Here is a 27,980-nt window from a genome sequence, read left to right on the forward strand (position 1 = left end):
CTCCCGCAGAGCGCGCACCGGCTGCGCGGTCCCGCGAGGGGAAGGTGGCCAACGGCTGCGGCGCGGACATGGAGTCGGATCCCACGACCTCCGAGCCCGAGGCCGCGGTCGGGAGTGACAGCTCGCCAGCGGAGCAGACCGTCCTAGCCACCCTCCGGGACTCGGCGGCCGCGCCCGCCAAGGGCCTCATGTCCCCCGTGCGCTCTGTCGTGGCCTCCCCGCGCCCGGTGAAGGGCAAGGCGGCACGGCGACGGCTCCAGCTCCCGCCGGTCACTCAAGCCGAAACAGGTGACGAGGAGCCCGTGCCCGCGGTGCTTGAGGACCAGGAGGAGGCGCAGCCCCTGCCGCCGATCTGCGCATCCCCCATGAGGGGCATGTGGCGCAGCGAGAAGGTGGCACTGTACTGCGACCAGGTGCTGCAGGGCTCGAAGGTGCGAAGCCGCAAAGGGGACAGCTCGGGAGGCTTGGGTCCTTCCCACAGCAGGGAAAGCAACTCTGTCTCTTCAAAACAGTCTCTCGCATTCAAGGGATACAGAATGCCACCTTGGTCACCTTATTCGTTGCCCTGCCCTAGAGAAGTTAACTAGCCTGTTATACAAAATTGTCAGTTAAAATGTCACCTCCTAAAAGATGAGACCATGGAGGGCCCATTACAGTCTGGGCATACATCCTACTGTCCACTCACACACTTCAATACACATAGCTCCGTGTCCACACACTTTCATGTCTCACTTGTTAACGCACCCCGGTTTTTAATACATCTTAAAGTTCATGTGGTATTAGGTAGCAGTAGCCATTTGGGCCCAAACATAAAGCTAAGATGGATCCCAGATCCTCTCCTGAGCCTTCCCAGGTATCAGGTGCAAGGGTGGTGTGAATCCAGGCTTGCACAGCAAATGTGAATGGTTCCCAGTCAGCAAGTCACAGTGTAAACAGATGTTTTGCATGGAAAACACCTGGTAACACCAAACAGAACGAATAGCATACATCTTAATACTACTTTTTTAAAAGAATAGCGGAAGAATTTGTGTACAAGTATATTCATTGCAGCGATGGTTATAAAATTGGCGGAGTGTGGTGACTCATGCCTTGTTTGTCTTTTTTTTTTTTTTTTAAAGACAGTGTTGTCCTGGAATTTGCTATGTAGACCAGGGTGGGCCAGAACTCACAAATATCTACCTGCCCATCCCAGTACTTGGGAGAAGGCTGGAGCCTGAGAATTGTGAATTTAAGGTCAACTTAGGTAAATCTCAATAGTGAGTTTTTTGTCTTAACAGTAAAGAAATAGCTGGAGTTTTAGATCAAGTGGCAGAGTGCTTAAAGTACTGTGTGATTACCAATACCAGACGCACGCCTTGCTTTTACTGACACAGTTCCTGCACTCCTGGAGGAAGGAAGGAAGGACAGAGCTGTAAGGAACTGCAATGAGGAAGGCATCATGGCACACCCCTTCAATCCCAGCACTTAGGAAGCTGAGGCAGGAGCATCGCCCTGAGTTTGAGGCTAGTGTGGGCTACCCAGCAACATCCTATCTCAAACAAAATTAACCCACAAAGAACTTCCATGGCTTCACACAGTGGGAAACTATGCAGTTGTACATTCAGGCTTATAATTAGGTTAAAAAGCAAGAGGCCTGGAGGCGGACATGATGGGTAGGTGGGTGACTAGACACAGAAAACTTACTGAAAGGAAATGGCGTGAGGTCAGCAGTACTCATCTGGCCAGAGGAGCGCGGAGTTTAAATTGTTGCTTTTGCAATTTCTATATTATTATTATTATTATTATTATTTCTTCTCCTCCTTTTTGTTCTTCTTGTTCTTTTTTGTTTTGTTTTGTTTTTTGTTTTTTGTTTTTTGAGACAGGGTTTCTCTGTGTAGCCCTGGCTGTCCTGGAACTCACTCTGTAGACCAGGCTGGCCTCAAACTCAGAAATCCACCTGCCTCTGCCTCCCAAGTGCTGGTATTACAGGTGTGCACCATCGCACCCTCTCTTGTTCTTCTTCTTGTTGTTCCCCTCCTCCCCCTCCTCCTCCTTCTCCTTCTCCTCCTCCTCTTCTTCCTCCTCTTCTTCCTTCTCCTCCTCCTTTTTCCCTCTTGATTTTTGAGAGTCCCTCACTATGAAGTCCTGGCTGCCTTAAGCCCATTAATAGTCCAGTCTAGCCTTCAACTAGTGGGAACCCTCTGTCCCTGGAAAGGCAACCCGGAGCTCTTCTTTGAGGAATATGAAAAGGCTTCCCCACCATAACAATCATGTATTTCTTGTGTTTCTCATAAGGTTTGCTTATCTTAATGACAGGACACTTTTTTTTGAGACATTTTTAATTTAAAAAATATTATCTCAGACAGTGTAAGTGACCTATTTTTAGTCAGATATTAAAGATCGGAGGCCAGGTCTGCTAAAAATAAGTAGAAATATTTGTATTATTTCATCATTGATTATGGTCTAATGAATTTCATAATAGTTTAGATTACTTACCCTTTAAGTGACTTTAAATTTAAAAGTCAAATGGGTAAATATTTACTGAATGTTTAATACACTTCTTGTTTTACAAAATGGAATGCAGTTTAAAAAATTTTTTAAAGATTTATTTATTGTTATATGTAAGTACACTGCAGCTATCTTCAGACACACCAGACGAGGGCGTCAGATCTCACTACGGATGGTTGTGAGCCACCATGTGGTTGCTGGGATTTGAACTCAGAACCTTCAGAAGAGCAGTCAGTGCTCTTAACCGCTGAGCCATCTCTCCAGCCCCCTAGTTTAAAATTTTTATACGCTGACTTTTTTGTTTCATTGGTTTTTGAGCCAGTCTCCTTCAGTCCAGGCTGCCCTTGAATTCACTTTATGATGGATGCTGGCCTCGCACGCAGGCCTCCGCGCTGACGTCCTCCGTGCTGGGATCGAAGGTGTGATCTAAATGTTTTACGGAGCCAATGCCATTTTTTAAGTTCATCGAACAGTCCTATGGGTTTTAAAACTGCTGTTGTGATTTCCAAGATTACACTCCCTCAGCCCAGTGGATTAATAAGCTACCTGGTGACATCGTGTACAAGCGTAAATCTCTTCATTTTATTTTTTTCATGTTTATGAGTTACTGTTAAACACAGTTTTAGTGTAAAATATATGAATTTTTCAGATTTTTCACTGTTTAAGGCAATATTGGTTATATTTTCAGGTAAAAATATTTGTTATATAAACTTCTATATATTTATTTAAAAGACATCCAACTAAAAAAAATCTCTGTGTATAAGAGAGAGAGGGGGGGAGGGAGGGAGGGAGGGAGGAGAGTCACAGCACACGTGTGAAGGCTTGGAAAGCTGAGAGGGGTCACGTGTTTGTCTCCGTGCACCTTTATGGGCGTTCTGGGAATTGAACTCGGATCTCAGGCTTGCCCTGCAGTCTTCGCCCTCGGAGCCGCCTCTCTGGACTCCTGCCTGGCGTGGTCACCTACACAGCTGTGTCTCCTCTCATAGGCAGAAGATGCAGACGAAGCTATGAGCAGATACCTGTCGGAGAAGCTGAGAGTGAAGGACAGATGGCTGGGCGTCTGGAAGAGTAACCCCGAGCTCTTCTTCGAGAAATATGAAGAGGCCTCCATCCCTTTTGTTGGGATCCTGGTCGAGGTGCGTTTCCCTCGCTTTGTTTGTTGAATGAATTGGCAGCCCCTGTTATGACTGCCCTACCCGCCACACCGAAGCTTCAGATGCGTTAGTCCATAGGCTGGAGACTGTGGCACCTTGGTGTCCTAAGTTCCAATCCCTTAACAGATAATTATCCTTGTGTAGAAATTAATATCAATATTACACTCATAACTGGTGCTTCTCTCCTCCAAGAGAGTTTTTCAAATTTTTTTTACATTAAAAAAAATTGTATGGGCATACTCACACATGCATGTACACTGCAGTGTGCATGTGGAGGTCCAAAGACAACTTCTCAGTGCTTCTCTCCTTCCACTGTGTGGGTTCTGGGCTCAAAGTCAGAGAGTTAGTCACTGGCAAGCCCCTCAGCCCCTGGGCCATCTCCACGACCTAGATGTTTCAGGTATGTTGTTTTGGTCACAAGAAAAACCTTGAAACTTATATCACACACTACTTGAAAGCAATTAAACATGTGTGCTGTGTGGAAAAGTGAGCTCAGACCTGTTTGTTGTCTCCTTCTGCTGCTTAAGTCTTACTGTAGCCAAGTCTCAACGGTGCTGTGTGGTGCATTCTGTTCTAAAGTCACAAGAATGTATTCCCATGGACCCCAATCTGTCTTTCCCTAGATGCATGTGGGGTGTGTGTGTGTGTGTGTGTGTGTGAGAGAGAGAGAGAGAGAGAGATAGAGAGAGGAAGGGAGGGAGATAGACAGAAGGACAGACAGACTAGCTCTAGCTCTTGACTTCAGAGCTTCATACATTTTAGGCAAGCTCTCTACTACTGAGTTATACCCCAATCCTCATTATTTTTGTGTTTCTGCTATAGCAAATGACCACAAGGTTGGCGTATTTAGAGAGCAAGGCTATAGATCTCCTAACTCTATAGATCTGAAATGTGCTGTGTACCCGACGGAGCTGATAGTGAGGTGCAGGCAGAACTGCAGATTTTTCTAGAAGCAGGGATGGGGCTCTGTTCCTGTGCCTTTTCCAGTCATTAGGAGCTCCCTGCATTCTCTGGCCTGTGGCACTTCTTCTCATCCTCAAGCTGACACTGCAGCACCATGGAGTTCTTCAGGACGGAAGGGTTGTCCCCTCCTAAGGGACTTATAGACAGGCGTGGACCTTGCTGGGTCATCTAGAACCTTTCATGTCTGTCCTCCAGTGTAATCTATCTGCAAGGCCTGTTTTGCTCTAATGGCAACATAGTCACAGGTTCCAAAGATTAGGTCCCAAGCACCTGTGGGGCCATCATTTTATCCACCCCAGTCAGACATTGAAGAAAAGAATTTGGAAACAAAGTACTTGTGTTTCTTCCAGAGGACTCAGGTTTGATTCCCAGCACCCATGTCAGGCAGCTCACAACGACCTCTAACTCCAACTTTAGGGGGGGATCCACCCCCCACCCTAGGGCACCCCCGAGGGCACCTAAACTCACACGCACACACCCATGCTCATAATTCAAAGTACAAAATGTCTTTTTTCAAGGTGGCGGTGCTTTGAAGGAGACTGGCCCCATGGGCTCCTATGTTTGACCCTTGGACTCAGTTGGTGGCACAGTTTGGAAGGTTCTGGACTGTCCAGCAGGGGGAGCCTTGCTGGCAGAAGTACACGCCTGGAGATTGGCTTTGAGGGTTTAGAGTTCCAGGTCCCCCAGCTTCCTACATGCGGTTGGAGATGTGACTCCTTAGTGTCCTCATCCAGCCCCCTGCCACGCCTCTCGCACAGTCTAAGCACTCTAAGTTCAGATAAACTCCTCCTCCTGTAAGGTGTCTTGGTCGTGGAATTTTATCACAGCAACAAGATGTAGTTAATACAGGTGTTCACAGTGACATTTATGAAATTTAAAAAATTGAGTGGCAAGCTGGGCGGTGGTGGCGCATGCCTGTAATCCCAGCACTCTGGGAGGCAGAGGCAGGTGGATTTCTGAGTTTAAGGCCAGCGTGGTCTTTCGAGTAAGTTTCAGGACAGCCAGGGCTATACAGAGAAACCCTGTCTCGAAAAAAACCAAATCCAAAAAACCAAAACAACAACAACAACAACAACAACAAACAAAACAAAAAACAAACAAATAAACAAACAAAAAATTGAGTGGCTGGCAAGCTGGCTCAGGAGGTAGCTAACTGTACAAGCTGGCTCAGCAGTACAAGGCAGTTGTGAACAAGCCTGACAGACTGTTCAATCTTGGGAACCCAAGTAAAGTTGGAAGGAGAGAACCAATTCCACAAAGTTGTGAAGCTAAATCTTTTCAGCCCATGGACTTTTTAATGTCCTCTTGGAATGGTCTTTCATTTACAAATGATATAATGTAAACAATATTTCTTTAAACATACCTTGACCAAAGGCAACTGGAGAGGAGAGGGTTTATTTGGTTTGCATTTCTACATCTTAGTTGGAAGAAAGTCAGGGTAGGAGCTCACACAGGGCAGGAACCTGGAGGCGGAGCTGAAGAGAGGCCTTGGAGGGCTCTGCTTCCTGGCTTGCTCCCCATCATTTGCTCAGCCTGCTTTCTTATAGAACCCGTGACCATCAGCCCAGGGATGGACCTACGCACAACAAACTTGGCCCCCCCCCCAATCCTAATTGAGAAAACGCCCCGTGGGCTTGCCTCAGCCTGATCTTAGGGAGGCTTTTCTCAGTTGAGGCTCCCTCCCCTCCGTGACTCCAGCTCCTGTCACATTGACATGACACTACCCATCACAGCATACTCTGTGAAGAGTTCACCCTGATGCCTTTAAGGCGATGCTTGGAGCCAGGTACTTGTGACACGTACTTTAGTCCCAGCATTCTGGATGCAGAGATAGATGGAATCCTGAGTCCAAGGCCAGTCTGGTCTACAGAGTGAGTTCTAGAACAGCCATGGCTACACAGAGAAACCTTGTCCAGAAAAACTCAAAAATAATAATAAACAAATAAATATATATTAAAAAGGAGGTACTTGAAAAACTATTGGTATTTCATGTCTATCCAGAATTAGTCAGTATGTTGGTTGCAAGAAAAGTCTTAAGAATTTAGAAGAATCCACATTGTGACTAGTTCATACATGAAAGATCGTGGTGGCTTTTGCAAATTTGCAGTTACCTACTGTATGACATTTTCCTTAGGTAACGTGTAAAACACGCCAGAACTTGTCGTCTTGCTTCAAAGTGACAGTGTCTGTGGCTGAGCCCTTTTCTTCTAACATTGCAAACATCCCGCGGGACCTGGTGGATGAGGTCCTCGGGGAGCTGGGGCACAGCGCGCCTCTCCTGGAAGTGTACCCTGTCGAAGGGCAAGATGCAGGTGTCCGGGACATTGCTCTGGCCTTGGAAGTTGTAAGGTAACAAGGCTTTCTTGCTTCTGGAACTTATCTTTGTAGCTCATTCCATGCCTAAGCTGTGCTCATATAAACACTTTATATTGATCGGTTTACTTGAGACTGGTGGATTAAATTAACACAATACATGACTGGTTACAAATTGCACAAGTATTAGCTATTAGAAAAGCTTTGCCCTGTTTTTATTTTGTACTTTATAAAGCCAGATGTGGTGGTGAATTCCTTTAATCCTAACAGGAGGCAAACACAGGTGGGTTTCTATCAGTGTGAGACCAGCTTGGTCTATATAGTGTGTTCCAGGCCATCCAGGGCTACATAGTGAGACCATGTCTAAAATCTAAAAATTAAAACAAAAACAAAAAAACAAACCCCCAAATTCTAGAAGCTAGGTACAGTGATAGACATCTGTGGTCGGAACATTGGAGAGGTTGAGGCAGGCGGATCCAGAGTCTTAAGGTTCACCCGCTGTGCAGGAGGCTCAAGGCCAGCCTCATCTAATGATATTCTGTCTCTGGTTGGCCATATGTCTTGGTGTCCTTTCCATTGTGGTGATGAAACACAGAAGCAGAAGCAGCTTAGAGGAGGAAAGGGTTTATTTGACCGAGACATCCTGTCATGGAAGCGAGGACTGGACAGAAACCTGCAGGCAGACACCAGGCAGGAGCAAGGCTGGACACCATGCAGGAGCAAGGCTTGCTGCAGGCAGACACCATGCAGGAGCAAGGCTTGCTGCAGGCAGACACCAGGCAGGAGCAAGGCTTGCTGCAGGCAGACACCATGCAGGAGCGAGGCTTGCTGCAGGCAGACACCAGGCAGGAGCAAGGCTTGCTGCAGGCAGACACCAGGCAGGAGCAAGGCTTGCTGCAGGTAGACACCATGCAGAAGCGAGGCTTGCTGCAGGCAGACACCAGGCAGGAGCAAGGCTTGCTGCAGGCAGATACCAGGCAGGAGCAAGGCTTGCTGCAGGCAGACACCATGCAGGATCGAGGCTTGCTGCAGGCAGACACCAGGCAGGAGCGAGGCTTGCTGCAGGCAGACACCAGGCAAGAGCAAGGTTTGCTGCAGGCAGACACCATGCAGGAGCGAGGCTTGCTGCAGGCAGACACCATGCAGGAGCGAGGCTTGCTGCAAGCAGATACCATGCAGGAGAGAGGCTTGCTGCAGGCAGACACCATGCAGGAGCGAGGCTTGCTGCAGGCAGATACCATGCAGGAGCGAGGCTTGCTGCAGGCAGACACCATGCAGGAGCGAGGCTTGTTGCAGGCAGACACCGCTGCCAGTGGCTCCAGAAGGCTCGGCTTAACTAGGGTTCTTATGAAGCCCATGGTGAGCTGGGCCCTCAGTACTTACCACTTGAGCCGCTTCCCCACACACATGCCCACAGGCCGGGCTGATCTGAGCCATCACTCCTGATATTCCTTCCTCAAGTGACTCTAGGCTGTGTCACGTTAATATTAAGACCAAGAAAGCATCTGAAGTATGTTTGATTTTGGTTTTTTAGCATATGAGGACATTACAAACACTAGATGTTTGTACATTGTACATGGTGTGACTGGTTGTTATAAAATGACAACATTTGAGCAGAGCTATATGTGAACAAAACAGTATGACATGTTTGTTTTTCTAATGTTATTTTCTCATACAAGTTGCATTAAATCTTGCAAATTATTTTTTTGTTGAACAAAGTCATAGCTCAAATCTATGAAATTTTAAAACCTGAAATTTATAATCTTACCTCAGAAACATAATTTTCTTCCTTTTCTTTGTTCTTTTTGTTTTGTTGGTTTGTTTTTAGAGACAGGGTTTCTCAGTGTAGCCCCTGGATATCTTGGAACTCACTTTGTAGATCAGGCTGTCCTCAAACTCAGAGACCTCCCTTCCTGGGCTTCCTGAGTACTGGAACTAAGGGTGTGTGCTATCACCATCACTTCTCTTCTCTTCTCTTCTCTTCTCTTCTCTTCTCTTCTCTTCTCTTCTCTTCTCTTCTCTTCTTTTCTCTTCTCTCCCCTCCCTTCCCCTCCCCTCCCTCCCTTCTCCTCCTCCTCCTCCTCCTCTCTCTCTCTCTCTCTCTCTCTCTCTCTCTCTCTCTCACTCCCTGGTTTGTTTGTTTGTTTGTTTGTTTTGAGACAGAATTTTTCCTGTATATTCCTGGCTGTCCTGGAATTTGCTTTGTAGACCAGGCTGGCCTCAAACTCAGAGGTTCTCCTGCCTCTGCCTCCTGTGCTGTGACTAAAGGTGTGGCCTCCACCAACCAGCAATTTTCTTACCTTTAGGTGACCTAAAATATAGTCCAGGCTGTTTAATATTTAAAGTTTGATCTCTTATTATTTGTTCATTCATAGACTATTTAAAAATATTTTCTTTAAGAAGACGAAGATTTGGGCTGGGAATCTAGCTCACGGATAGAGTGCTTGCCTGGTGTGTGTGAGGCCCTAGGTTCAACTCCTACTCCGACAACAATTAAGGTGTGGGGAGACAACAATTAAAGTGCAGGTCATGGAGATGGCTCAGGGTCTAAGTCTGGCAGTAGCCTAGGACTCTTATTGTGGAAGGAGGGTCCAGACGCCCACAAGCTGTTCCCTGAGTTACAGGTGCACATTGTGGTGAATACCAGAGAGTGCACCAGGTAAATAAATGTAACTCTTTAAAATTAAGAATTACTAAGTTTTGACATGAACTTTTTTAGAAGCTTCTGAGCATGGTCTACGTGTTGTTAGTCACGGTCATTCTAATTTGGTTTATTGTAGGTTTTTTTATGATTTTCTTTGGCGAGACTGGGATGATGAAGAAAATTGTGAGAATTATACTGCCCTTATTGAAGAAAGAATTAATCTGTAAGTAGAATGGAGAAAGGCTGAGCTGCTTGGGAGGGGGAGCGTGTAAACGTCATTGTCACTTTCCAGGTGGTGTGACATACAGGATGGGACAATCCCCGGCCCCATCGCGCAGCGCTTCAAGAAAACACTCGAGAAATACAAAAACAAGCGTGTTGAGCTCATCGAGTACCAGAGCAACATTAAAGAAGACCCGTCTGCGGCCGAGGCCGTCGAGTGCTGGAAGAAGTACTATGAGATCGTGATGCTCTGCGGGCTGTTGAAGATGTGGGAGGACCTGCGGCTGAGGTAAGGGACGAGTCTATCGAAAGAGTCGCAGAGGAGCAGGGCACGGGTCCTCTCTGGTGGCAGCGACAGCCCATAGCTGAGCTTGATTATAACAGTTGAGGAATACTGGGTGAGACGGGGCACTATAAGCCCTGCCCATGATGACGGCAGGAGGATCGGGAGCTAAGCAAGCCTGGGCTACAGGAGAGGCTGTTTCACCACCACCAACAACAAAAAACAGTGATCAGGACAGTGATAACAACGCCATGTTAATAAATTAAGTACATTGAAAAATTATTGAAATATTAGCTATTATTTCTCTTGATTAATTGATTCAGTGAACCCCAAAAGACTGAATCTGAGGATGTGACGGGTAGGTGTGTATCTGTAGGAAAGGAGGTATCACTTTCAGCTGACAGGAATGATAAAAGTCAGTACTTATATTGAAGCTCTCCCCTGCTGGGAAAGAGGACACAGAAAAAAAAGTCAAAAGAGCGAGGCCAGATGTAGTAGAAGTGGCAGCTGATGATAGATCACTCTGTCCAGAGGGAAGCAGGCTGTGGTTACATCCATAGAAGCAAAACTGCCTGTTCACTAATGATTTCTAAAACCACGGGGCTAAAGAGGCAGCTGAGCAGTTGAGAACGCTTACTGCATTGGCAGAGGGCTGGGATTTAGTTCCCAGCACCCATGTCAAGTGGCTCAGAACCGCCCGTAACTACAGCTCAGGAAGTGGGTGAAGGGGAAAGTGACCCCCACTTCTGGTCTCTGTGGCATTGCACTCTGAGGCACACACCCTCTTCCACAGACACACATCCACACATAAAGACTCATCTACACACAGGCACACATCCATATATAAAGACACAATCTACGTACTGACACACAGACACACATAAAGACAAAATAAACCTTTAAAAAATGAAATATGGGCCGGGTCGTGGTAGCGCACGCCTGTAATCCCAGCACTCTGGGAGGCAGAGGCAGGTGGATCTCTGAGTTCGAGGCTAGCCTGGTCTACGGAGTGAGTTCCAGGACAGCCAGGGCTACACAGAGAAACCCTGTCTCAAAAACAACCAAATCCAAAAAAACCAAAAAGAGCTTAAATAACTAAGACAGCTCTTGTTAGGTTGCTGTCAAGGTGCTCACTGCTCTAGCATGCTTATAGCTAATAAACCATGGTAGCTTACACAGTGAAGACAGGCTGAGGTTTCTCCGTGTTAGTTTATGCATGAATATTTTTTACTATAGAGTTCACGGACCTTTCTTTCCGAGGATTCTCAGACGTAGAAAAGGGAAGAGAGACTTTGGGAAGACTATAACCCACATTGTAGCCAAAGTGATGACCACTGACATGGTAAGTAAGACTCACTCTCCCCTGAGTGTCCACTCAGTGTGTGCCACCTAGATAAGCACTGACAGCTCTTCACAGCACTGTGGCCTTGTTGCCAGTGAGCCAGAGACGTACCCACAAGAGAGGATGTGGTCAGGGGAGACAGACGTGTTGTGTTGGCTCTCCATACATTGCATAGATTTCAAGATGGCAATACAGCCAAGTAAAGGGACAGCCACACCTGCAGCGTAGACTAATGAATCCTGTGACAGGGTTATGTACAGGGTATGGGTAGACAAGCCACAGGTCAAAGCATTGTGACAATGCTGGCTGGGAAAACTAACCCAACAGAAACCTGGGTTCTGTATCAAATGAATAAGCCCTGGGTGGATATATTTAGCTAGCCTCTGAAGAAATATAAGTTATTCTGAGACTAAATGATAATATCTGCCCCCAACTTGATGCTTAATAGCATTTCTTTGTGAACTGTTCTGCCTCCCCTGGTCTCAGTTCTAGCCTGGGTTTCATTGTCTCCAAGTGCCTTTGCCCTCCCCGTGCTCAGGGTTTGCCTTTTCCCTGCAGAATCTTATCCCTATTTATCAGTCTCTTGTAACTTCACTTGTACGTGTTTATGATCCAAAGCACATATACATTTGCTCCTGTCTGCAGTTAAGTTCAAGATCATATACACTGGCCTGCTCATGTTCCAGCATGGATTTAGTTGCTAATTATCATTTTCCAGGAGTTCCGTGAGTAGTCGCGATACCTTCACACACGCTGTAGCATTGCTTCTAGTGACCTGCAGACTTGCTTCTTCCTTGTAATGAGTAACTCTCCATTGTTCAGTAACATTTCCACTGAAAAAGTCCTTCTGGTGGGACTGGAGAGATGGCTCAGCGGTTAAAGAGCACTGGCTGCTCTTCCAAAGGTCCTGAGTTCAAATCCCAGCAACCACATAGTGGCTCACAACTATCTGTAACAAGATCTGATGCCCTTTTCTGGAGTATCTGAAGACAGCTACAGTGTACTTACATATAATAAATAAATAAATCTGGGATTGAATGTTGTGGTTCTACCTGAAATCCAGTACTGGGGGACTGGAGAGGAAGATGGTGAATTCAAGGGTATCCTGGGCCTCATCCTGTGACCCTGTTACAGGGGTTGTGCAGAGGAGAGAACCTTCTTCGCTTTGGAGACTGCATTGCATTGCTAAATTCAGTGACAGCGCCTACACCTTTCTCATAAGTGTAATGGTACTTCCTGTGCCTGTTTGTTTGTTTTGTTTTGTTTTGTTTTTTTTAAAAAGCTACCAGTGAGTACTGGGAATTGAAACTAGGCTTCTGGAAGAGCAGTTACTCCATTGCCAACACTTTGGCTTTTTTTTTTAACTTATTATTATATGTAAGTACACTGTAGCCATCTTCAGACACACTAGAAGAGGGCATCAGATCTCATTACAGATGGTTGTGAGCCACCATGTGGTTGCTGGGATTTTGAACTCAGGACCTCTGGAAGAGCATTCAGTGCTCTTACCCGCTGAGCCATCTCTCCAGCCCAAGCAGCAGTTTTTGTTGAAATTGATAAGTTAGCGTATGACAGGAAATAAGGTAAGATGGGAAAGTCAGAGCAGTCTGCCCAGCTGGGATGCACCACCTAAGGGGAGTGTGGGGACCATGGCGAGCTGAAGGCTCGGGCTGCCTGCGATTGAATCTGTTTCTAGTGTTCTCTCTGCTTTATTGCATTTTAAACTTTATTTTCTTTGTGGAGGAGGGGACATGTGTGTCACAGTGTGCATGTGGAGATCAGAGGATATCTTGTGAGAGTCAGTTCTCTCCTTCCACCAGTGGGTCCTGGATGTTGAACTCAGGTTGCCATGGCTTAGCAATAAAGAGCTTCCCCAGCCTGAGCCATCTCACAGCTCCTGCTTCTATTATTTGTAACAAAGTGGTTTGGTGTTTTTTTTTTTTTTCATTTTCTGGCAATTGAATGTACTATATTATCAAAGATGTGGTCCTTCCAACGCATCCATTTCACGCACTTCTTGATCCCTGCCCTCTGTCACTCTTTAGCTGTGTCCTTTTCCCCCCGGGAAGAAAATTCTAGTGTTTTGCCTATGCTGGTAGCAAAAAATGTTGGAAAGATGTGGTAGAGCTATTGCCATTGGCATTTTTCACATGAGCTACATATGACCACCACTTCTCCCCACGCTAGTACCTCTGGTCACCATACATAGGTTACCAGCTCCAACTCTTATTAAATCAATTATCTTGTAAGATGGACCAGGTGGTTGTTCTTCAGTGACAGGTCTTGAGACAGAAGACCAGAGGATCAGAAGATAAGGGGACAGATAAGTTTGGGACCAGGAGGTCTTACACAAGCTATGCCTTATTATTCCAAGTAAGCTTATTAAGAAGTCCAGCATTTTATATACTCTTTCCAAGGGAGAAATGGGACAAAGTCAGCAGAAACTGCCACAATAGGATACAGTCAGAAGGAGGTTAATCAAGCAGTGTTGCACAAAGAGAACACAGGTATCTCAGGAGCATTATGGATTGAGCACAGAGGCCTTGGAGCTGATAAACTGCATTCTTGGGAGGAAAAGCAGGAACCTCCCTTTAGGCCTTAGCCTCAGCCCCAAACTGGCCTTGCTCAGTCTCCTCCTTTTTGTCCTTTCTTCAGATCCCAGCAAGCCTCTGGGAAAGCCTTGGGCCAGTCTGACTCTCAACAACCTCGCCAGTCTGCAAATAAATGAATGGTGTTCTGGCAGCTTCTTGCTACTTCTGCGGACTTGGGCTGATTGGCAGAGTGAAGTGGAAGTTTCTGGATGTGTCAGCTGATATAGACTCATTAAGACAGACTCCCATGGTGTTTTGCCTGACCTGTGGGAGGACATGTGATGTTTGAATGGACAGTGTTGGCTGGCTCGCATAGCTAGGTTTGCAGTGGCTATCAGCATCTTCTCTATGAGCATCTTCTCTATCACAGTCACCCCAGGAGGGATGAAGTATCTCACTGTGGTTTTCATTTTCATCTCCAAGATGAACAGCGATGCTGAGCATGTTTGTATGCATTATTTGTTGGCCATTCGTCTGTCTTCTTTGGAGAAATGGCTTTTAAACGTGAGTGCATGTTTCTCGTTGATTAGGAGAGTTGTTTATATATCCTTTATGCCTTACAAATACTTTCTCTCATTCCATAGGCTGTTCATCACCACTGTGATATTGTTTACTAGTATACTTAAGATTTTAATTTTTATTATTATTATTTTTTTGGGGGGGACAGGGTTTCTCTGTGTAACCCTGGCTGTCCTGGAACTCACTTTGTAGACCAGGTTAACTTCGAACTCAGAGATCTTCCTACCTCTGCCTCCCAGAGTTCCACCACAAGTTTTAATTTTCTTTAAAGATTTATTTATTATATTTAAGTACACTGTAGCTGTCTTCAGACACCTCAGAAGATGGCATCAGATCTCATTACAGATGTTTGTGAGCTACTATGTGGTTGCTGGGATTTGAACTCAGGACCTTCAGGAGAGCAGTCAGTGCTCTTAACCACTGAGCCATCTCTCCAGCCTGCAAGTTTTAATTCGATTTTTTGGATTTGGCTTTTTTGAGACAGTTTCTCTGTATAGCTCTGGCTGTCCTGGAACTCACTCTGTAGACCAGGCTGGCCTCGAACTCAGAAATCCGCTTGCCTCTGCCTCCCAGAGTGCTGGGATTACAGGTGTGCACCACCACTGCTTGGCTGCAAGTTTTAATTTGAATCAAGTAGAACTTACCTATTTTTCTTTAGTTACTTGGTTTTTGGTGGTATATCTAAAATCCATTCTCAACGTCAAGGCCATGGATATTTATTTTTCTTGTTTTATTCTAAGAGACTGGTGGGTTTTCTCTTTTGTGTGTACACACATTTGTACACGTGTATAAGCATGTGTATATGAGGTGCTATGCACGTGTGAGGAGGCCAGAAGTCAGTAACATGTCTTCCTCAGTAATCTTCATTTTTTTTCTTCTTCTTCAGATAGTCTTTTGTAGTTTGAGACCAGGCTGGTGTCAAACTCATCAAGTTGTACAAGATGACCTTAAACTTCTGGTCCTTTTGTCTCTCTCTGAAGTGCTAGGATCACAGGCATATATCACAGTGCCTGTATATTGATATTGGGGATCAAGGATAGCTTAATGCATGCTAAGAACCTACTGTGCCATCTGAGGTGCGCACACAGTCCTTCACTTAGTTTTTGAGATAGGGTGTCTCTCTGAACTTGGAGTTCTCTGACTGGCAAGGCCGACTGGCCAGAGGACTCCAGGACCTCTTTGTCTCTGCAGTGTGGGGGTTTCTGCTTTGGTTTGAACACATTAGTGCCAAACTTAGCATCGCCAATAATGTGTCAGTGTTGCATTTTGGAAAATAAATTAGGAAGCACTTCCCCATGGTGTAAACTAGAGTGAAACCCGATTTGAGTTCTCTACTTCTGACTCCCTGCGTCTTCTGTTTTTTCTGTGTGTCTGTTATAGGAGTCTGAATCTATGCCTGCCTGCCTGCCTGCCTGCCTGCCCACCCGCCTGCCCACCCGCCCGCCTGCCTGCCCACTCGCCTGCCTGCTCTCTTTCATTTTTTTCTGTCCTCTGTGTTTCACTGGCAAAAGGCATTGCTCTCTCTTTTACTAGGCAGCATAGAAAGCATCACCTGGGGGAAGAACAGGGCGCTGCTGCAGATGTATTCACAGGATTCATAGGTAGAAGCCACCGAGTCCCACTGGCCCCAGCTGGCCCGAATTACACACACAGTCAAGCCATATCCAGATGCTGTCTTCCACATTTGTGGTGGATATTTATTTTATAAAATTGCTCTCAACCTATATTTGCTGGTTTTAGCAAGTAATGACCACAACACATATACACACATACATGCATTATCTTCAGTCAGGAGCATAGAAGAGTACATAATTTAAGATTACAGCTTTGCATTAGTATAGGTTGTAAAAGTTGAAATCCAAGACAAGTAAGTTTGGTTGTTACAATGTTTTTTTTTTAAAACAGATTAAAGATAAGCTGAGTTTACAGTGGGATTCTGGTCTTAAGTAACCATTCTCTAAGAAAGGAAGAGATAGTTTCATAATAGTAGTTTCAACATAATGCCACATGTCACAGATGCGCACCACTACACTTGGCGTTTTTTAGCATGGTGACTGGAGAGCGGCACTCGGGCTCTCATGTGTGGAAGCATTTCCTGGCTGAGCCATTTCCCGGCCTATAGCTCTGCTGCAAGCCACAATCCGTGCTGAGTTCCTTCTGTATTTAGTGTGGGGGTCCTAACGTCAATTTGTTGAAGAGACCTCTCTTTCCAACTTGAATTGTCTTGACATCCTGTTGACTGTTAACAGGGTGTTCTTTTTCTAGCCTGTTGTGTGTATTCCACTAATGTCTTCCTTATCCCAACAGCACACTGTTTGGTCAGTATGGCTTCATAGTATATTTTGAGATCAGAAATGTTTTTTCTGTAGGTTTGTTTGTTGGTTGGTTGGTTGGTTGGTTGGTTGGTGAAGATAACTTCTTGCATTTCTGCAGAGTCCAGTAGAAGGGCCGAAGAAATGGCTTAGTCAGTAAAATACTTTCCTGGCAAGCATGAGGCCCTGAGTTTCTATCCACAGAACCTATGTTAAAAAATAAAAATCTGTGTACTGGAGTATAGATGAGGCCACCATAGTGGGCATGTGGTGTGTGTGTGAGTGTGTGTGTGTGTGTGTGTGTGTGTGTGTGTCATACCATTTGCTTATCTTAGAGACAGGAACAGATTTTGATTTTAAAACTGTCATTACCCCTGTTTGCTCTTTTGTTGGTGACTCAGTCTTGCGAGCTCCCAGGGGTCCGGGTTACTTGACACTGTTTTTCCTATGCGGCTGCCCTCCCCTTCAGCTTCTTCAGTCCTCCCCCTAACTCTTCCATAGGGGGTCACTGACCTCAGTCCAGTGCTTGGCTGTGAGCATCTGCATCTGTCTCAGTCAGATGCTGGTAGAGCCTCTCAGAGGACAGCCATGTTAGGCTTTCTCTGTACACTCAATATAGCATCAGCAGTAACAGTTTCGAGGTTTGGTACCCACTGATGGTATGGATCCCAAGTTGGGCTGGTCACTGGACTGCCTTTCCTTCAGTCTCTGCTCCTTTTGTTTGTTTGTTTGTTTGTTTGTTTGTTTTGGTTTTTTTTGTTTTTGTTTTTTTGGTTTTTCGAGACAGGATATCTCTGTGTAGCCCTGGCTGTCCTGGAACTCACTCTGTAGACCAGGCTGGCCTCAAACTCAGAAATTTGCCTGCTTCTGCCTCCCAAGTGCTGGGATTAAAGGCGTGCTCCACCAACGCCCGCCACCTTCAAAATTTTTGACCCAGGATTGTTCCTGTCTACAGGAAATGCTGGAACAAAATGGAGCAGAGAGAGAGAGAGAGAAAGAAAGAGAAAACAAAAGCTGGGTGGCACACGCCTTTAATTCCAGCACTTGGGTGGCAGAGGCAGGCAAATTTCTGAGTTCAAGGCCAGCCTGGTCTACAGAGTGAGTTCCAGGACAGTCAGGGCTACACAGAGAAACCCTATCTCAGAAAAAAAAAAAAAAAACCCAAAACCCAAAACCCAAAACCCAAAAACCAAAAAACAAAAAACAAAAAACAAAAAAAAAATTGAAGGTGTGTTGGTGACCCCATCCCTCCACTGGGACCCTGTCTATCTCTTGGAGGTGGTCTCTTCAGGTTCCATCTCCCCACTGTTGGGCATTTTGGCTAAGATCACTCCCACTGAGTCCTGGGAGCCTCTCAAATTCCCAGGTCTCTGGGACTTTCCAGAGGTTCCCCCACCCTCTACCTCCAGTAGCTGCATATTTCTATTAATTCTTGTGGCCCTCTAGGTGTTTCTCCTGTCTCCCTCCATACCTGATCCTGCCCCCCCTTTACTCCTCTCCCTCCCTTCTCCCACCCAGGTTCTCTGTACCTCTGCCTCCCGTGATTATTTTGTTTCCCCTTGTAAGTGGGATCAAAGCATCCTCACTTAGGTCTTCCTTCTTGTTAAACCTCTTAGGGTTGTGGGTTTGTCATGGGTATTCTGTACTTTTTGACTAATATCCACTTATCAGGGAGCATATACCATGCATGTTCTTTTGTGTCTGGGTTAGCTCACTCAGGATGATATTTTCTAGTTCCATCCATTTGCCTGCAAAATTCATGATGTCATTTTAGAATAGCTGAATATTATTCCATTGTGTAAATGAACTACATTTTCTGCATCCATTCTTCGGTTGAGGGACATCTGGGTCACCAACCAAAGAGCAACCAAAGGCTGGTCCAAGGCCCCCAGCACATATGTAGCAGAGGACTGTCTTGGATGGCGTGAAGAATTCTGGGAGGTGGGGACTGATGGGAGGGGCAACATTTGGAATGTAAATAAGTAAAATAATTAATTAAAAAACAAACATCATTACTCCTGGGCAGTGGTAGAGCATACCTTTGATCCCCACACTTCCGGAGGCAGAGGCAGGTAGATCTTTGTGAGTTTGAGACCAGCCCTGGTCTCAAGTGAGTTCCAAGGAAAACAAACAAAACAAAATAAACCTAAGGTGAACATGGTGGCATGTGCAGACACCCTCAGTGCTGGGGAGGTAAAGACAGGCACCTGAGGTGTGCTGGCCAGCTAGCCTAGCCTGGCTTATTTGACAGATTCCAGCGCAGTAAGAGACCCTTCTCACTCCCTGTCTTAGTTAGGCATGGTGGTGTGTTTACTGCTCTAGTTAGTAGCGTGACCTAGGAGGATGGAACCAAGAAATGGGGTGGGTTAAAGTCTTAAGCAGTAGCCTCGGACAGTTTACACCCTGAGAGTTGAGAAAGGCCCCATGAGTAAAGTGTGTAATCCCGAGGACCAGGCAGACAAGCTGCACATGGCCGAAGCATGGCTTCCCAGAGAGGCGTAGGACCAAACCCTAGGCAGCTGGAGCGAGTGACCGGAAGTAAACTCCCTCCTATCCTCCATGCCTGAGGAGAGCACAAAAGCCATTCCTGAACCAACACCATGGGTTTAAGAAACATCACAAGGCTCTTGACCTGTTTTCTGGGAGTTTTCTTATAAGCATTCAGAATCCACATGACTGCACTTTTGGGCTGTGTACCAAGTGTGGTGGACACCTTTAATCCCAGCACTCAAGAAACAAAAGCAGGAGTTTCTCTGTGAGTTCAAGGCCATCTTAGTCTACCTAGCAAGTTTCAGGTCAGCTAGAACTATATAGTGAGTTCCAGGATCACCTGTACTACTTAAGGGAACTTTGATTTAAGGAGAAAGAAGAAGAAGGGGAAGGAGAAGAGGAAGAAACTGATGATGAAGATGAAGAACAGGAAGGAGGGGACTATTGGAGGGAGGAGGAAGAGGTGGCAGTGACCTCCTCCAAGAAAGAGGAGTCCAGTGTCCAGCATCACTTGCCTCATATTTAAGGCTAGACCCTGGCACTCCTCTACAACCTTGAGCTGTTGGTTTAATTTCACTGCTTAAGGTAATATGTAATATTCAGAGTGGCTTCTGGCCTGTAATCATACCCAGCATGTGGTGGAGGATTAATGGTTGGCAAGATGATAGCTTACTCTTTAGGTCGCCTTCTGGAGAGAAGGGCAAGTCCAAGAAGCGCGCTCAGGCGGCACGCTGTTGAAGGCGCATGGCTTGCTTTTTCTTTTCAGGTAAAGAACTTGTCTTCAGACACACTGCTCCAGCAGCACGATGATCTGAACCTGGCCTTGGACAGCTGCTACAGTGGAGATATAGTAGTCATTTTCCCAGGAGAGTACCAAGCGTCCAATCTTGCTTTGCTGACTGATGACATCACGATAAAGGGTGAGCAGGCAGACCTGTGCAGCATTTCCTACAGCCAACCTGTGTGCTTAGAAGCATATTGTTCATATTTAATTGAGCAATCAGAAACAAGGACAGCTTTATCTATCTTAAAATCCCTACGTGCCTTCTATACTAAAGGCCATGTTGCTTATGCTGGTCTCAAACTTTTAACCTTTCCCCAAATAGGCTTGGCGAGTGGTAGGAACTACACTGTGCCCAGTGATTCCTCATATTTTCTTTCTTGTTTTTCTTTTTTTGTAGTGCTTGGGGTTGAACAAAGGGCCTTGCACCTGCTTAGATAAGCACTCTACCACTGTGCTACAGCCCAACCAATATTCACAATTTTTTATACTTTTATGTTTATTTCTACCAAAAATTCTTGTGTTGTTAACTTTGAAAGAAGAGTCCTACTATTGGCCAGTGTGGGGGGGGGAGGGGGAAGAAGAGTGAACTTGCATTCTACCTATGAGTTTTGAAAATTCAAGCAAATCTTTACTATAACTGTATCTTATCAAACAATCTGGGTAATAATGATTGTATAAATACTTTAAAACAGATGTGGCCTTCTTGATGTTAAATTTTGGACAATTGCTTTAGTTAGAGCAAATTATTTATTGGCATGATTATTGTAAGATTCTGTGTGTGTGTGTGTGCACGCGTGCGTGTGCGTGCACGCATGAAGTCAGAGATCAGAAGACAACTCTAAGGAGTGCATTCTCTCGCTCCACCATGTAACTCCTAGGGATAGAATGAAGGTCTTCAGGCGTGGTATAGCAAGTACCTTTACTCACTGAGTCATTGCTATGGTAACTGATTGTGGATTGGAAAGCACGTTAAGACGTCTTGCAGTTTTTGTCTTAGACATTTATACACAACTGTTTTTTTTTTAAGATTTATTTATTTATTTATTTATTTATTTATTTATTTATTTATTTATATGAGTACACCATTGCTTTCTTCAGACACACCAGAAGAGGGCATCAGATTCCATTACAGATGGTTGTGAGCCACCATGTGGTTGCTGGGAATTGAACTCAGGACCTCTGGAAGAACAGTCGGGTGCTCTTAACCGCTGAGCCATCTCCCCAGCCCCACAACTGTTGATTATATGAAAATAACTGAGATTTAGAAGCTGGATGGGTGTGGTGCCTCATGCCTATAATTCCAACAGTAGGAGGTTGAGCCATGACTTTAAAGTCAGCCTAGGCTACATAGTGTTAGAATAGCCTGAATTAAGAGTAAGATGTTGTAGCTGGGTGGAGGTGGCACACGCCTGTAATCCCAGCACTCTGGGAGGCAGAGGCAGGCAGATTTCTGAGCTGGAGGCCAGCCTGGTCTACAGAGTGAGTTCCAGGACAGCCAGGGCTACACAGAGAAACTCTGTCTCAAAAAAAAAAAAAGAGTAAGATTTTGTAACTGTAATTATGTTAATTTTAGTTATTATTATTACTGGTAATAACTAGTAGAATGTGTATGTTGAATAAATACTGTAAGTGTAGGTAGGTTGATTATAAACATAGGTTCCAACATCAAGTCATCAACTTATTCCAAAGATAATTTTATAGGCGTGGGTGGAGAGGTGGCTCAGAGGATAAAGGGTTTACTGTCCAACATGAGGCTCCTGAGGTTCCCCTGTGCCATATGACTAGGGGTGGCAGTGGGCACATCTGTAACCCAGAGCTAGGCAGGTGGTGACAGGTCCTGGGACTTACTGGCCAGTTAGTCTAGTTGAAACAGTGAACTCCACATATAACAAGAAGCCTTCTCTAAAGATGGCATAGAAAGTAGTGGAAGAAGATACCTGATCTTTACCTCTGGACTCTATACACACAAGTGAGCACAACTTCACACCTACATGCATATGTGAGTATACATGATTGCATTAGATATAAATAACCAATTAGTTGAAAGTGAATATCTATCTATCTATCTATCTATCTACCTACCTATCTATCTATCTATATGTATATATGCCTTCATGAAAATAAACAGAAATATATTGAATTTAAAGAACTTGGAAATTTTAGACTACTAATTTGTTTTTCTCTATGCATCAGGTGTTGGAAAGAGAGAAGAAATTATGATTACTTCTGAACCTTCGCATGACAGTTTTGTGGTATCCAAAGCTGATAATGTGAAACTAATGCAGCTTTCTTTGATACAACAAGGGACAGTTGATGGCATTGTGGTGGTAGAGTCTGGTCACCTGACTCTTGAAAACTGCTTGCTAAAGTGTGAAGGGACAGGAGTGTGCGTTCTGACAGGGGCTTCACTGACAATCACAAACAGTGAAATAACTGGTGCCCAGGTACTTCCTTCTATAACAGTGTAGCTTTATATGACTGTAAGTAACAATTTGGAGTCATCCTAACTTGAAAAGGTTAGGGCTAGGCCGTGGTGGTGCATGCCTTAAATCCCAGCACTTGGGAGATAGATCTCTGAGTTGGAAGCCAGCCTGGTCTACAGAGTGAGTTCCACAACAGCCAGGGCTACCCACAGAAACCCTGTCTTGAGAAACAAAAAATACAACAACAACAACAACAACAAAAATCCCCCAAAGAAATAACTGTGTGCATGTTTGGTTATGGGAGTGCAAGTATGCACATCTCGTGGAACACATGATATGTGGAAGTCAGGGACAACCTTGGGGATGAGTTCTTACTTTCTCCCTTGTTTGAAACAGGACATCTGTAATTAAAATGTCTGTTTATTTATTTGGTTTTTTTGAAACAAGGTTTCCCTTGCTAGCCTGGAGCTAGCTCTGTAGAACAGGCTGGCTTCAAAATCACAAAGATCTGCCTCCCAAATGCTAGGACTAAAGGTGTGAATCACCAAGCCTAAAATTATTCTGTTGTTGTTACTGAGCGTGTTCATTTGTGTGTGTGTGTGTGTGTGTACATGCACATGTGCACACATTTGTGAGCTCTGTGTGCAAGTACAAGCACAGATCAATTTTCAGTAGTTGATTTCCCTTGACACCATAGGCTCTAGGCAGTACTGTTCACTGCTGTTACACTCACCAGGTGAGGTGACCTGTAATTGTCTAGAGCTTATGTTTATGATTCATAACAGTAGCTTAGTTACAGTTATGAAGTAGCAACAAAATAATTTTGTGGTTGGAGATCACCATCCCCTGAGTAACTGTGTGAAAGGGTTGCTGCATTAGAGAGACACTAGTCTACAGTTTGTTATCCCTGCCTTCCCTATCACCACAGAAGCACCAGGGCTGCAGATAGCATGATTTCATGCTTGGCTTTGCCGTCAGTTCGTAGGGTGTGGATTCAGGTTCCCACGCTTACAAGTGCTTTTCCAAAACTCCAAAAGACTGTTTTCTTAGAATTCTACAAACTAGACTAACACAGCTTAGAAAGAGAGAGACAAAGGGCTACAGAGATGCCTCATGGTTGAGAATGCACTGGTCTCAGAGGATCTGAATTTAGTTTCTCTGCAGAACCCACTTCAGGCAGTTTATACCCAAGTGTAACACCACTCCAAGAGACCTGACACCTTCTTCTGTATTCTGTAGGCACCTGTTAGCATAAACACATTTCTGGACACACATAAACATGCATAATTAAAGATAACCCTTTTTAAAAAATGGGAGCTATGACAGGCATGGTGGCATACACTTATAATTCTTGCTCCCAACAGGTGTAAACTTTTTGTAACTTGTGTTGTCTGTTTTGAATTTCAGGGTGCTGGTGTTGAACTATATCCTGGGAGCATAGCCATTTTGGAAGGGAACGAGATTCATCACTGTAATAACCTCAGAACCAGTGACAGTTCAAAAAGCACCTTAGGTGGTGTTAACATGAAGGTATTGTCTTAGTATCTCACTGTACCCTGCCTGGCCTGAAACTCTGTGTAGACCAGACTGGCTTCAAACCCACTAAGATCTACCTGCCTCTCCTTCCCAAGTGCTGGGGTTAAAGGTGTGTACCATGAATGGCTTGTCTTAGTTCCTAGTGGAGAGATGTTCTACGAGTTTTAGGTAGGGCAGGTCTTAGTTTTTTTCCTGTTGCTGTAATAAAATACTATGACCAAAGCCACATGAGAGAAAGGGTTTATTTAGCTCACAGTTGAGGGATAAAGTTCATCATAGCAGGGTCAAAGCAACAGGATCCTGAGGTGGCTGGTCACATTGTACCCATTGTCATAAGAAGAAGTGAATGCTTATTGTTTAGCATGATGTCTCCTTTTACAAAAGCCTAGGACCTAGCCCCAGGGAATGGTGCTTCCTTCAGGATGGGTATTCCCACCTCAACTAACCTAATCAGTATAATCTCACCAGCAGAGCCAGAGGCTAAATAATCCCTCATAGATGTGCCTGGAGACTTGGTAATTCTGTCCAGTTGAAAAATAATACTATACAAATACTAAAATAGTAATAATCTTATTCAAATGCTATTTATATTTAAAAAGGATTCCTACACATAAAACATAGTAAGTGATAGCTGATGGGGAACAAGCCTATTCCTGCATACTCCCACCCCTCCAAGGTGGAGACTAAACTGAGGCTGTTATGCACACAAGTCAGCCCTCCCACTGAGTGTCCCCACTATCTTCTGAGACAGAGCTGTCCTGGGATTCTATAGCCTAGTCAGTCCTCAAATTATAGTCCTCCTGCATTAGCCTTCTGAGTAACTGGGGTCACAGGCTACCAGGCCCAGCATAAAGTAATTCTGAATGAGAAAATAGGTGGGCTTTGCTCCTATGTAATAGATTTTTCATTGACTAGATGTGTAATACTTTTAGGTAAATAAAGCCAAATAGATATTGTAGGCATTCCTAGCATTTAGGAGTCAGGAAGTCAGGAGTTCAAGATCTTTAGCTACACAGTGAGGCCAACCTAGGTTATATGAGAGATTCTACGTCCGATACCCCGACACAAAGCAGCAAATAAGAGAATGTTAAAACACTTGAGGTAAAATGTAGTATACATGCCTATAATCCTAACACTCAAAAGGCTGAGGTGGGAAAGCTGGTGTGAATTCCAGGCCTTACCAAGTAATATAACAAATAGCAGGCTAGCCAGAGGTTTATAAGACTGTCTTGGAAATAAAGAAGAGAGAAAGAGAGAAAAGGGGGCATAGGGCTTGCATAGGAGGGAAAGCAAAGGGAGGAAGGAAAAGAATAAAAGCCATTCTTGGGTGCCTTGGCGGCACACACCTTTAATCCAATTAGTTACTCCGGAGGCAAAGGCAGCTGGGTCTCTAGTAGTTGGGGGCCATCCTGATCCCGGTGCGTTCCAGATCAGCCATGGCCATATAGTGAGACTTGGTCTCAAAAGTATCAGATTTTGGATTTGCAGATTATAAGGATATTTAATCAGCACCAGTAGACCACCCATGCCACCAGTGACCCTGCAGAGTTTTCACTAAAGTCAGGTATCTGGTTGATAAGGGGGAAATGTACATGGGAGCACTGTCACTTAAAAGGTCGGTTTTGAAATACCCAATTTATCTTTTCTATCTGTTCTTAAGTATTTTTCAGTTGTTCAAAAGGGTTAGCTTGCATCAGGACCACTTTTAACCATTCTTGCAGAGGTACAACCTAGTTAACAATTCAGTAGGTCTGGAGTAAAGCCTGAGAATGTGTTCTTGTCAGGTTCCAAAGTGATGTCACTAAAACATAAACCTACTGACCACCATGACCATAGAACAGCACAACACTGACACCACCCGGTGGGGGAGTGGAACTGCAGCATCCTGATGGCCAGCGTGAACAGAGCCAACAGAGGCAGGAGGATGGCAAGGCAAATAGCAAGCACAATCTAACAACAAACCTCCTGCCAATCCTTGAGCCTTACTCCACAGTATGATTTAAACTAGATCCCTGCCAAGACCCCGTGTAGTATGTTTATGTCAACTTTTCACCTGAAACACACTTCTCTGTCAGTAATGAGTACTCCCACCACTGTTCAAAGTTACTTACTGTAATGAACATTCTAGTTCAACATTCTTATCAAATCATGCTGTTTCATTGGCCTATTGTATTTTTCCATATTATCTGAAATACTTTTCATGTTTGATCATGTTACAGATGTTAACAGGCTGCATCTCCCACCTACAATTATATCAGTTTAGGATAAAACATGAAAAAACCCTACTTTTTTTATTCACATTTGTAATAAGGTTGATGAGTGTGAGGAACACATACTTGTTGAAGCTGACTGTTGTAGCTTTGAACCCTGTTGACTCCAGAGTACGTCTCAGTGCCATCTTTTGTTAAGTTTGTTGTCTTTCTATCAAATCACTGAACAGCTGATTTCCTCAAACAATTTAACAGGTTCTTCCAGCACCCAAACTGAAGATGACTAACAATCATATCTACAACAACAATGGCTATGGAGTGAGCATTCTTCAGCCATCGGAACAGTTTTTTATTGTAGCAGAAGCAGCGCTCAACAAAGGGGCTGCTTCAGGAGATAAGAAAGATGACAAAATGCTCTCCAAAGTCATGCAAACTCTGAATGTGGAAATGAACAACAACAGGATAGAAGCAAACTTAAAGGGGGATATTAGGATAGTCACCGGATAAAGCATCTGGTTAGGTGTTCATATTTTATAGTTCAGGAATGTGATAAATGATTCTTGTATCTCAGAAATTGTAGTTTTAAATTCAAAGATTAAAATGTTTAAATGTTTTCTTTCAATTACTCGTTTTTATGTGTTGTATATCATTCTAGCTTTATTAAGATGAGTCATATGCCATAGAACTTACTCTTTAAATAAAATGTAGCTGGGCTCATTAGGTAAAGTACTGGCCTGGCATATGAAAACAAAGCCCTGCCCTGGGTTTCAGCACCAGCACCAGCACCACAGAAATCCACCACCCAAAAGGAGAGCCTATAATCCCAGTACCAGGGAGATGCAGTTAGTGGCCAGCCTGAGGCATTTTTACTAATTAGGTTCACCTGGATAATCCAAAATATCTCTACATCTCCAGGACCTTAACCGAAAAGCAAACTGAACCTTGCCATAATAATGTACGGACAGTTCCTGAGAACTAGGACCAGTAACATCTTTGACAACTATTTTGCCTACAACCTATATTTCCTCAGCCAAGGGAATCTACATTCATTGGGATGTTTCCTTGATAAGGACCAATACACAACAACTTGTATCTTTGTGTGCATACCAACCAGGGACAGAACCCTGAGCCTTACATGTATTAAGCACTCACTCTCCCATTTGTCATATTACTACTTCCTCTGCTGGCTAACATTTTTGTCAACTTGATAAACATCCAAGAGAGGACCTCAATTGAGTTTTTTCAAGAAAGGTAAGAGCCCTGACTATCCTAGAACACAGTAGACCAGATTGACCTTGAACTCCGAGATCAGCCAGCCTCTTTGCCTTGAGTGATGCAATGGTGTGCTCCACCACACCCAGCTGAAAAAAATTTGATTGATGTAGGTGGGTGATGCCACTCCCAGATAGGTGTTTCTGGATGTAGGGAAGGATGGAGCAAGGCAATCCTTTTCTTACAGGTTTCCTAAGCTTGCATTCATGGCCTCTGCCTCAGTTTCTGCCCTGACTTCCTTAAAAACCCATTCCACCCCAAGATGATTTTGACCAGTTTCTATAGCAATAGAAACCAAGGCACCGGCCAAGCCTCTTTGTATATACTTAAGATTCTAATTTAACCAGAAGAGGATGACTTATTTTTCTCCAGCATGTTGTTTGAAACTCCCACCCACTCTAGCAACTCCACAAACTTTTGATGTTCTGGACAAAG

General features: G+C 44.6%; 1 protein-coding gene across 1 annotated transcript; it reads left to right on the forward strand.

The window, feature by feature from the left end:
* Positions 1-26,844, forward strand: Shcbp1l (SHC binding and spindle associated 1 like). Its single transcript, XM_052200997.1, has 10 exons — positions 1-431; positions 3,474-3,623; positions 6,739-6,953; positions 9,698-9,784; positions 9,854-10,072; positions 11,303-11,408; positions 20,087-20,240; positions 22,298-22,548; positions 23,935-24,057; positions 26,529-26,844. Exons 1-10 carry the CDS (start codon positions 69-71, stop codon positions 26,778-26,780), a joined length of 1,920 nt encoding a protein of 639 aa, XP_052056957.1. The 5' UTR covers positions 1-68; the 3' UTR covers positions 26,781-26,844.
* The last annotated feature ends 1,136 nt before the right edge of the window (positions 26,845-27,980 follow it).

Source organism: Apodemus sylvaticus, chromosome 12 (genome assembly GCF_947179515.1).
Source record: "Apodemus sylvaticus chromosome 12, mApoSyl1.1, whole genome shotgun sequence".
Lineage (NCBI taxonomy): Eukaryota > Metazoa > Chordata > Mammalia > Rodentia > Muridae > Apodemus > Apodemus sylvaticus.

Bases quoted from the DNA above. Each gene is read 5' to 3' on its own strand.
- Shcbp1l (XM_052200997.1), top strand. From the start codon at position 69: ATGGAGTCGGATCCCACGACCTCCGAGCCCGAGGCCGCGGTCGGGAGT. The intron at 10,073-11,302 runs GTAAGGGACGAG...TTTTTACTATAG, and splicing joins TGGGAGGACCTGCGGCTGAG to AGTTCACGGACCTTTCTTTC. The intron at 11,409-20,086 runs GTAAGTAAGACT...TTTTCTTTTCAG, and splicing joins AAGTGATGACCACTGACATG to GTAAAGAACTTGTCTTCAGA.